General features: G+C 41.5%; 1 protein-coding gene across 1 annotated transcript in view; it reads left to right on the forward strand.

Annotated features, from left to right (window-relative positions):
* LOC115070029 overlaps positions 1-8,158 on the forward strand; it is a 52,489-nt gene extending 44,331 nt beyond the window's left edge. The window contains 1 exon segment of the mRNA XM_029562523.1: positions 7,913-8,158. Within this exon segment, the coding sequence (XP_029418383.1) occupies positions 7,913-8,158 (246 nt within the window).
* Positions 8,159-11,875: the final 3,717 nt, after the last annotated feature.

Here is an 11,875-nt window from a genome sequence, read left to right on the forward strand (position 1 = left end):
TTCGATGCAACAGGGTAGTTGCGTATATGAACCCAGAGTGCCAGTGACAGCATGCACAAGACCTATGCAAGCCCCAAACAGACAAACAAACAGCCTAGGTCGGGGAGGTGGGCAAGAAGTCCCAGTTCTAGCTTAGGAACTATCAGCAACTGATAGTTGTTGGGAGACAGAGTCAGTTTTCTTTAAGGATGTGATACCTAGTAGGTTGACTAGGCTCCAGGGGATGGAACAACACCCAAGAGCATTTAGAGAACACAAATTAGATTCAGTAAGCTTTTAAAAAGAGAAAAATAATAATAGAGGACATGAAGTTGGGGGTAGTAGGGGTTAGGGTTGGGGAAGGAGGTCTGAGCGTGATCAAAATGCATTGTGTCAATTCTCAAAGTATCAATAAAGATATTTTATAAATTAAAAATAAAATCTCATATGACCCAGGGATTCTATTTGTGGGTATAGAGTCAAAGGAACTAACACTGTGATGTCAAGACCTCTCCACTTCCGTGTTCACTGTGGTGTTATTCACAGCAGGCAAGAGAAGGAAACAACCTGGGTGCCCATCAACACGTAAATGGATAAAGAAATGTGAGACACAGGATAAGGTGTTATTAAGCCTTAAGGAAATCCTGCCATCCAATTTGATGAACCTTGGGGACACTGTGCTACATGATAACCCAGATGTAGAAAAAGACATATTGCACGACATGACTTGAAATCTTAAAAAACTAGAACTCACAGAAACAGGAGAATGGTGGTTATAAGGGGCTAGGGAGTGAAGTGGGAAGCCACTGGTCAAAGGGTACAAACATTCAGTCCTAAGATGGATAAGTCCTAGAAAGAAAAGTACAGTGACTTAATAATAATGCATTTTATACTTGAAATTTCTTGTGAAATGATTGTAACTATTTGTGTGTGTGTGTGTGTGTGTGTGTGTGTGTGTGTGTGTGTGTGTGTGTGTAGGTATGGGTCCCGTGTGTGTACCCATGTGGAGGCCAGAAGTTGACATCATATGTATTCATTCCTCTATTACACTCCACCTTATTTTTTGAATAAAAGGTCTCTCACTGAACCTGGCACTCATCAATTTGGCTAGACTGTTTGGCCATCAGGCTCCAGGGTCTGTCCCCAACTTCCCAGTACTGCAATTATAGACACACATCACCATGCCCAGCTTTTTGTATAGGTGCTGGGGATCCAAACTCAGGTCCTGGTTAGGGATGCAGCTTGGTTGGTAGAGCTTTGCATGAGGCTCTGGGTTCAATCCCCACCACCAAATAAACTAAGCACAGTGCTAAACACCTGCAATCCTAGCACTTTCTGGAGAGGTAGAGGCAAGAGGGTCAGAAGTTCAGGGTCATCCTTGACTACATAGTGAGTTAAAGCCAGTCTGAGCTAGAGGCTCTGTCTCAAAAAAAAAAAAAAACAGCAATAAGCAAAGTTCCCATGCTTGTAGAGCTAGTCCTTTACTCTTTACTGAGCCATTGCCCCAGCTCCTAATTCTAAGTATTCTTTCTACACATACAAAAAAAGGGATGGCTGTGTGAGGTGCTGAATATGTTAATTAACTTGACTGTAGTAATGACTTTACAATGTATACATGCAAATCATCTCATTGTATATCCTAGACATATATAAGCTTTATTTGTCAGTCATACCTCAATAAAACTACGAATAAATAACACTCAAAGAAAAATACTGGTAACTCACTATAAATTATATGATCACTTTCTCCCACAATAGGAAAATCGTACAGATACCATTGACATGTGAGAATTTAAAATAGTCCATTAACATTTTGTTAATCATATTACTTGCACATGTTTTTCCCATATAGTTTGACACTTATTTTCATGTTCCCCAATAATCCATTATTTCTCTGTAATATGAAGTTGCCTCCAAGGTATTATATTTGGCAGGATAAAAGATGATAGCCAGTTATGTACATTTTCCAGTGGCAAACAGGTTCTAACGGCAACTCAAGTGCAGGCCTAGAGCAACTGCAAGCCAATTAGACAACGTCATTAGGAACCTAGCAGCTGAAAGCAAGCAAGCAAGAAATAGAGGGAAAGAAAGAACACTGTGATGTTTCAGCAAACTTATTCCTAGGAACAATAAAAGACACATACTTTGGTCTCAGAGCACATAACATAAATATTGAATTTGGAGCATTACCAAAATGCAATACAACTCTAAACTATGATTTCCTTTACTGTGCCTCAAAACCTATCCCTTTGTGTTTGGAGTGATTTTGAAACATTTCCTTTCACTCTAAGTATTCAATAGGCATCTTAAGGAATGGGGTCCTGAGGACTATCCTTGGAACTGGATTGAGAATTCCTTGAGATCAAAGAATTTCGGAGTTTCTTCACTAGAAAACACTGGAAGGTTTAGCATGACTAGCTTCCTCTCCTTGGGCTGTTTCCGGGTCTCACTTCACTTGGAAAGTGCCTATTTTAAATAAGTTCTTTCCTGTTACTCAACGTGTTTCCCATCTAGTTTACCAGGAAGCAGCATGGTAGTTAACCAAACAAGTAATTATGCAAAGTAGATGTCTTATACAGTAAATTGATAAGACAGTACAGAAATTTAAAATCAACTTTTGGAAGTTCTGGCAAATAAAGCAGCAGTCTAGAAGTAATGCCAACATAGCATTGTGGGGAACCAGTGATTTCCCCCAATTGAGGGCAATGACCTGGGTGGTCAAGAGGGGAGAAGGTAAAGATCCAGCCAGTTGGTAACTGAGAGGTAGGCAAGAGCTAAGGACCCTAACTTAGCCTTAGAAAGCTTAAGGAGGCAACTGGCTAGAGAAAGTCACAGGCCAAGTGTAAACATCGTTAGCTTTCCAATACACATAGCCCTCCAACATTCAGACACCCATTGCCCTCAAAGCACACAACTGCTCAAGGTTGTTCCACGATACGTGTTGCCCCACCTCCAGCCTCTCAACCCCCAAGAAAGACAAATTTCTTCCTTTCCTCCTTTCATCTGATCCATGACAAGCCCTGGCCTCACTGATCTGCAGTCAGGGCTCCAGTGCAGGTTCTGGCCCTAAACCTAGCTCCTGAGCTGAATGGCATCATTATAGAAACCAACAGAGACATGATGTAGGGCATCAGCAACTTCCAGGTTGAAGGAGAAGAAGCCAGAGGACTACGCACAGAAATGAGAAAAGGGGGTGAAAATGGCTGACACCAGAAATGTGTTTCAGATGCAGATTGGGGCATGGGGAGATGAGTCTGGAGATCAGGATAGGGGGGTGGGAACGTAGATTTAAATACCAGGCTTGTCCTAGAAAATTTAAAAAAAAAAAATTCATAAAATCTCACAGGGTCTAGTTTTCTGGAAAACACTCTGGTATGTAATGAGGTGGATTATTGCCATGTGGCTACGTTTTAGTTACATGTCCCAACCACCTTGCCCCAGCTGGTCTGGAAATATGTAGACCAGGCTGGCCTTGAACTCACAGAGATCCGCCTGCCTCTGCCTCCTCAGTGCTGGGATTAAAGGCATGCACCACCACACCCGGCCCATAACTTATTCTTAAGCAATTTGTAGGCAGAATTCTAAAATGACCCTCACAACCCCTGTTCCCTGGTGCTCTCAATTTTTATATAAAATCTCCCGGAGTGTGACTTGGCCTCTAACAGAATTTGACAAATGAAGGGATTTTGTAGATATAACTGAGATTCCAAATTAGCTCATTTTTAGTTAGTTCAAGGGGAGACTATCATGGGTCTCAGTCAACCTTACTTTGTCAGATAAAGATGAAAGCCCTTTAAAGGGGGGGAGGGGCTGGCCCTTCTTCAGTCAGAGATTCTCCCTTCTGACTTGATGAGTAAGCAGTCACGTTGCAGAAGTACACATGATAATCACCTGAGGTGGCTCCTAGGATTTGTGGAGGCATGTAGGTCAGGAGGTCAGCCTCTGGCTGATAGCCAGCAAAATAACAGAGGCTCCATCCACAGAACCGCAAGGAAATAGAAAGTCTGCCAACAGCCTGAATAACATGGAGAAATCTTGCCAAGCTGACCCTCCAGATGACTATGCAACCTAGCCAGTATCTTGATTGCAAATTTGTGATATCCTGAGCCAGGGAGCATGTCTGCATGTCTGACCCAAAGCAAATGAGGGATGAAAAGTATGATCTTAAAGTCCTTAAAATGTAGTGATTTATTCCATGGCAGAGAAAACTCACATTGGCATATATGATCTTTGATCCTCTTTTGTAAATATCGCACCTTCTAGTTTCTAGTTATCTCCTAAATCTCCATTGCCAAAGATGCATAAAAATAATTATTAAGGGCCGGAGAGATGGCTCAGCGGTTAAGAACAGTGACTGTTCTTGCAGAAAACCCAGGTTCGAATCCCAGCACATACATGGCAGCTAACAACTGTCTTGTAACTCCAGTTCCAGAGGATCTGACACTCTCTTCTGACCTCTGAGAGCACTGCACGACAGAGGTGCACTTACATACATGTAAGCAATACACTCATGTCCATAAAATTTTTTTAAAAAGTTAATTTACAAAAAGAATAAAGATGAAAGGCAGAAAGGGGCAGAGCTTTGAAGAACAAGGAAAACTAACATTCAGCATCAAAATGTTTTCATATCTCAAAGATAGTTCTGTGACAGGCAGAACAAAGATCTGTCAAGATGTCTACATCCTAATCCTTGGATCCTGAATGTTCCTTCATATGGAAAAAGGAACTTTGTACATTTGACTAAGCCACAGATCTTGAGACACAGATTTTTCTGGGTTCCAGATAGACCCAATGTAACCACAAGGATTCTTAAAAATGAACATGTTGTTAGCTTTGAAAATGGAGGAAAGATCAAGAACTAAGGAATGCAGGCTGTTCTAGAAGCTGAAAAAAGCAAAGAAATGGGTTCTCCCCAGAGCCTCCAGAAGAAGCACCATTCTGCAACATCTTAATTTCACTCTGGTGAAAGCCGTCTCAAGATTCTGACTTTCAAGACCGTGAGATAATAAACCCATGTGATACTAAGTCACCAAGCCTGTGGCGATTCCCAACAGAATCAACACAGATACATAACACGTACACCTTTTCTAAACATTCAGAATCCTTAATGAGATTTAGAGTAAGGCTGGGGATGTAGCTCATGAGTCAAGTACCTGCCTAGTATGTACAAGGCCCTAGGTTCAGTTCCCAACACCACAAAAAAAAATGGAGATGAGGGGAAAGGAGGGGAAGAAAGGAAGGGTAGATTTTTAGTAGAAATCAATCATGAAAAGGTACTGAATTCCACAGGTGTATGGATTCAGGTAGAACAGAAACCACACAAAGGAGAGAGCTGATGATCTGTCAACTGACCCAATTCATAGGAAACAGTGTCTTGGTTTACAACAAAATGGAATAGAGAACCCAGATATAAAATCACACAGTTGACAGTCCCCTAATTTTTTATATAGCTGTCAAAAGTATCCATGGGAGAAAAGACAGCATATTTAACAGCTGGTGCTGAGAAATCTGGATATCCACATGTAAAAGAATGAAACTAGATCCATGTCTATCAAATTGCACAAAAATCAACTAAGTTAATCAAAGACCTTAATGCAAAACCTGAAACTTTGATACTGCTAAAGGAAAACATAGACAAAACATTTCAAGATAGAGGCATAGGCAAGCAGTTTCTTTAAAAGACTCCAATAGCACAAGAAACAGCCCCCAAAACTAACAGGATTGCATGAAATGAAACAGCTTCTGCACATATCTCACAATTGGCCAAAGTGCAGAGAATAAGCATCGGTGTTGTGCTCGTCCACACGAGATATCTAGATCACCCCTCTCCACACACAGCAAAATTCAGGGACCAACATAGAAGAGGGAGCAAAGAGATTGCAAGAATCAGAGATTAGGGGGCAACTGGAGTGAGACAGTGTCTTCTAGACAAAACAAGACCACTGTACTCATGAACTCACAGCAGCTGTGGTTACTTGCACAAATTCAAGTCACTCAACATTCTAGAATGGCGGGAGGAGGGACTCGCAAGCGCCCAACTGTAACTGAGAAGCTATTGACAGTTGATCTTCTGGGGGAGGGAGAGTCAGTTTTCTATAAGGGTGTGGCTCCTGGCAGGTTTGCCATGCTCCAGTGGACGGTCCCATACCCATGAGTATTTGGTCAACACAAACTGGACTGGTGGAGACAGAATCCCAGCGCAGAAGTGAGGAAATGAGTAAAAACCTCAAACTTTAGCCTAGGAACTATCAGCAACCCATAACTGCTGGGAGCGGGAGAGCTGGTTTTCTTCAAGGGTATGAATGCTACAAAAGTTAACCAGGCTCCAGTGGATGGATGCACACTGAAGGACACAAACTTGACTCAGTAGGTCTTAATATATATGGCAGAGTACATGAAATCTGGCAGGGGCACTATAAGGGGGGTGCAAATAGCAGAGGGGGGTCTACATATGATGAAGATACATTGTACAAAATTCATAACAACTCAATTTTTAAAAAGAAAAAAAACCCAAATTGGGCTGGAGGCTTTTAAAAAACAAAAGAGGACACGAAGCTGGGGGAGGAGGTGGGGTGTTGGATCTGGGAGGAGTTAGGGAGAAGAGTGGAAGTGAATATGATCAAAACATATTGCATGGCATTCACAACTAATAAAAATATTCTATTTTTTAAAAGCTTTTGAACAGCAAGGGAAACAATCAGTAGAACAGCAAGATAGCCTAGAGAGTCAGAAGCGAACTATAGCTAACTACCCATCACACAGGGTCCACATCAAGAATATATAAAGAACTGCAAAATTTTACTGTTCTGGGTTTAAAGTAGGGAGGAAGCCAATTAGCTGACACGTGACACAGGATAGTAAAGAAAATTTCTATTTAAAATCTTCCCTCCCCTCCACCCTATCTTTCTCCTCCTTCCCTCCTCCCTCCCTTCCTTCCTTTCTTCCAGTTTTTTGTGGTACCAGGAATTGAATCTAGGGCCTTGTGCATGCTAGACAAGCACTCTATTCCCCTTTTTAATAATGAAATTTTGTTTTTAATACTGAGATAGTAATATATTTAAATGCTAAGGCTATGGGCTGGAGAGATGACTCAGCAGTTAAGAACACTGATTGGCCTCTCAGAAGACCTGGGTTTGAATCCCAGCACCCACATGACAGCTAACAACCGTCTATAACTCCAGTTCCAGGGGATCTGACAGCCTCTTCTGTCCTCTGCAGGCATTGCACGACATGGGTGCACTTACCTACATGCAGGCAATACACATATACATATAAAATTTTTTTAATTAATTAAAAAAATACTAAATGCTAAGACTAAAACAAAAGGCAAACATTGAAAGACTCATTCTCACCTTGGTTACCTCTAGCTGTTTTCTCTTCCCCACTTACAGCCATGATAAGCAAATTAAACTAGAATTGAAAAGAAAAGTATTATATGTTTCTTCTCGTATGTGGATTCTAAAGAAATGATAAAAATCAAACAGAGACTACTGGAAATAATAAAGGGATGAGTGGAAGGATAGGTGTGGGTAAAAGGGGTTAAATATGATCCAAGTACTTATATAGATGTATGAAAATGTCGGAATGAAACTATTTTATGCAATTAATATATACTAATTTAAAGGGCAAGGCTGTGTGTCTGTTCTTAGGATTCAGATTCATGGATATTTTTCTGAAATGTATTTTCACATTTGTTTACCTAGAAGTTGAGCTCTTTATTCTGTTTTGAACAAAGTCCAGAAAACTGAGGGAAAAAATAATAGGATGCAAGTGTTTCCAAAGCTAAAATGAAGATGCCAAGTTGTCCTGTGACCCTTAACGCTGTATCTTTCTCTGCAGGAATAGAAAGTGGTTTAAATACAAAAAGGTCAAAAGAAAGAAGTTCTTTGGAAAAAGAGACTGGTAGGCTGAGCCTCTGCACCCTTCTCCACAGTGGGGAAAGTCGAGGCTGTCTTCTTCAGCACGAGCCTTGAAGGAGGAGTATGAAGGAGAGCTCCACTCAGACTCGTGTAGCCAGTGCTTCAGAGACCTCGGTAGCCTGGCGTCTGATTCCCAGGATGCGAAATTCAAGGGTGGAGCGGCTGAGGCCACCTGGCAGTGGCGGGAAAAGAAGCAAGACACAGACCACAAGGGACCAATGGTTAAGGAAGTGAAGGACCATGACTGGAGCAGCCCGTGATGGCCAGGATATCTTCCACTTGGCCAGCCAAGAGTGTGAGTTTTATGGGTCAAGTAGATCCCAGGGAGTGTAACTGTGCTGGAGGCGCCATCTTGATGCCACTTTTCCTAGAGAAAGGCTGAATCCCACAGCAGGAGAACTCCACCGCTGCCAGCAGGCAGAGGCCATGGCATGTGCTTTCAGGGCCAGGAGCCGAGGTCATGACCAACAGTTCAGGATAACAGAGCATAAAGTGTCTAGACATATTCAGCAAAACACATGAATGACTTTATCATGTAAGATGCAAGCTAGAATACTCTAGACGAGCACAAATGAACATTTTAAATGGAGACACATATCATATTCCAGGATAGATGCCCTCTTTATTTAACCTCCCCCTGGAGAATGAGATGGGGGCACTTGGCTAAATAATTCTTTAGTTTATGCACAATAAATACCCATACATGAATAAACATATCATAAAAGCTGAGAACATCTGAGAATTAACAGGATGAGTGGTACCTTACTTAGTATCTTTTGAATCTATTTTAAAGTTAGAGCAGGTACTATTGACACTGAAAGGAGATCAGCAGGACAGAAGAGAAGTTCAGAAATGGTCTCCTGTATATAATGCAAGTCCCTAGGAAAGGGAGCGGTGGCAATTAAAAGTTCATGTAGGAAACCATTTAGAAGCAATAAGAAGCATGAAGTTGCACCTCCTGCTCAAGTTAAATTCCTAATAAAGACAATTTTAAATGTCATATTTATTTAATATCTTGATTTTGGAAGGTCCTTCTAAGCTTAGCAGCAAACACAAAAGAAATAAAGAGAAAAGACTGATAAATTTGACTATACATATTTGAAATTTTGGAGTGGCAATATAAAAGTTTTTTGTTTTTTTTTTATTTTATTTTATGTGTATGCGTATATTGCCTGCATGTAGGTAAGTGCACCCATGTCATGCAATACCCATGGAGGACAGAAGAGGCTGTCAGATCCCCTGGGACTGGTGTTGCAGACAGTTGTTAGCTGCCATGTGGGTGCTGGAATTCGAATCTGGGTCTTCTGTAAGAACAACCAGTGTTCTTAACCACTGAGCCATCTCTCCAGCCCCTAAACAAAGTTTTTTAAAAAGCAAAGTTGTCCTTTCTAGAAACAATACAAAGAAAAAAGTTAATAAATACAAAGAACTTTAAAAAAAAAATTATGTTTATTAGGTATCACATGAGTGCAGGTGTCCACAGAGGCCAGAGTCACTGGATCCCCTGGAGCTGTGGTTACAGATAGTTGGAAGCACCCACATGATGAAGGGAATCAAACCTGGGTCCTCTGCAAGAGCAGGACATGCTAGTAACTGAGGAGCCATCTTTCCAGCCCCATAAAGAGCTTTTTCACATCAATGAGACAAGCAGATCAAGTATCATATGGAGAAAAAGATGATTGGCAAAGACAGAATCAAAAAGACCAGCCAGGTGTGGTGGTTCACGCCTTTAGTCCCAGCACTCAGAAGGCAGAGGCAGGTGGAGACCAAGGCCAGCCTGGTCTACATAGTGAGTTCCAGGCCAGCTGGGGCTATAGGGAGACCTGTCTCAAGAAGAACGAAAAAAAAAAAAAAAAAAACAGACCAAACAACTCTGAGACACTGTCAGAGGTACAAACAGATTTCACCTACCAGATTCATCAAGATGATCAACATCAACACTAACTGTTGGCATTGAAACTGTTGGTGAGAGCACAGACTGGTTTCTCTGTGAAACTTCTCTAGCAATACATGGACTTGTTTGAGAAAAGTAAAGACCTGGAAACATCCTAAGCATGCCAGTCATTACTAATAAGGAAAATGCGTCCAGGGAATACTGATTAGTGAAAGCATGCCACAAACCACACTCATCCTTTGCAATCCATTTTGGTGACCCTGAATGATGCCCTCTGAAGGACACAGAGTCTCATATCACCACAGCCACCACAACTAAACTGACCCACTCCCCTGGCAACCAGAGCATACTATACCTTTAAAAACTGTAAGGAGTTGGGGGAGAAGGTGAATATGATCAAAATACAATATATGAAATTCTCAAAGAATTAATAAAAATATTTTAAAATTGATTTGTTTTATTGTATCCCCCGGTGCATACACTCGAAAAAACAAGGACTACATTCTCAGGTTCCCTTCAGGAGCAAGAATCTCGTCTTAAGCAATGAATGTCACAGGCTAAAGGTTCTTAAACACTATGTTACTGAATGCTGTGATCAGTGGTTTTCTCTTAAAGAAAAATGGAAAAACAGAAGAGTTCAAAAATCAGAAGGAGAGTAGTAGGAACAAAAAGAGGCACTGAGCACTGATTTTTACTTCCTTCCAAATGATTAGCTTTTATTTCAAGCTGATGTGGTATTTCAAGATAAAAACAGCTACTCTGGTCTTATCTTGAGTGCTTTGCTGCAATTCCAGCTCTTAAGTCAGAGAAAAGATTGTTAGCTATTTTCTCTAATCAGTCTGCTTTCATTTGCCTGGTTGTTCATATCTCTTCCTAGAAATGAAGAGTGGGGATACTCCGCAGTGAAAAGTTAGCCGTATGTACCATAATGAAGGTAACAGTTTAAAGTGTGTATAATATGGTTTGGAGATGTAAAGACAGTTTTCCCAAGAACCAAAGTGCCTGTCCAAAAATACCTCAGTAGCCAACTCAAGCGCTAGCAAATGCCAGGGACGAAAACCAGACTTGTATTAAAAGACTTGTCCCACAATTCACGTCACAGGTCTGTCTAAACCCATTTCTCTCCATTTAAAAAGGGGACCAGGATCCCCTGGCCTTCCAACCACACAGAACCTTTGTGAGGATGGAATGAAAGAGGCTCCTGTTGTACAGTTGAGGGCATACACACAAACTACGTCCACATCCACAGGAAAAACACAACAGCCCAAGGCAAGCATGTTCTATGACTGGGCAACCTCCCAATTTCAATTCCCAATTTGGAGGAGATTTTAAGGCCAAATCTAAATCGTCAAGGAGGAAAGAGACTCTCTCCACCCCACCTTCAGATGTAGTTATATGCTTTTTGTTGTTGTTGTTTGTTTTGGTTTTAGTTTGGTTTGGTTTTTGGTCCTTTTGAGACAGTGTCTTCCTGTAGCCCCAGCTGGCCTGGAACTCACCATGTAGACCAGGCTGGCCTTGAACCCACAGAGATCCACCCACTTCTGTCTCCCAAGTGCTATGATTAAAGGTGTGCACCACCATGCCTGGCTGTACTTAACATTTTTTTTAATGACATTTTATTTCTTTTGTGGGCATGTACATACCACAGAGCATGTGTGGAAGTCAGAGGACAATTTGCAGGAATCACTTCTCTCACTCTACTATGTGGGACCCAGGGATCTTTCTGAGATCATCAGGCTTGGTGTTATGTGCCTTTACCTGCTGACCCCTGTCACTGGATCCAGAACTAGCTTCATTTAGTGAGACTCACAAGCCAGCTCAATGCCAGAGTCTACACAGTGCCCCTGTGTCAGTTACTTGATAGAAAAATCCTGCAGTTTTCCAAGGAGACTCATTAGTCTCCTAAGAGTCACTCCCCTGTTAACTGAGAATCCAGCTGGGGGAGGGGGACACAGTATTATGGTACGGTACTTAAAGCTTCCTTCATGTTTAAAAGAAACTATTAGAAAAAGAACTGCAGGAAAATCAAGCATGGGTTTTACAAATGCTTAGCACCTGCTTCTGTTATGTATGTGCACTGAAT

The sequence above is a fragment of the Nannospalax galili genome, unplaced genomic scaffold, assembly GCF_000622305.1.
Source record: "Nannospalax galili isolate Female #2095 unplaced genomic scaffold, S.galili_v1.0 scaffold1255, whole genome shotgun sequence".
NCBI classification, from domain to species: domain Eukaryota; kingdom Metazoa; phylum Chordata; class Mammalia; order Rodentia; family Spalacidae; genus Nannospalax; species Nannospalax galili.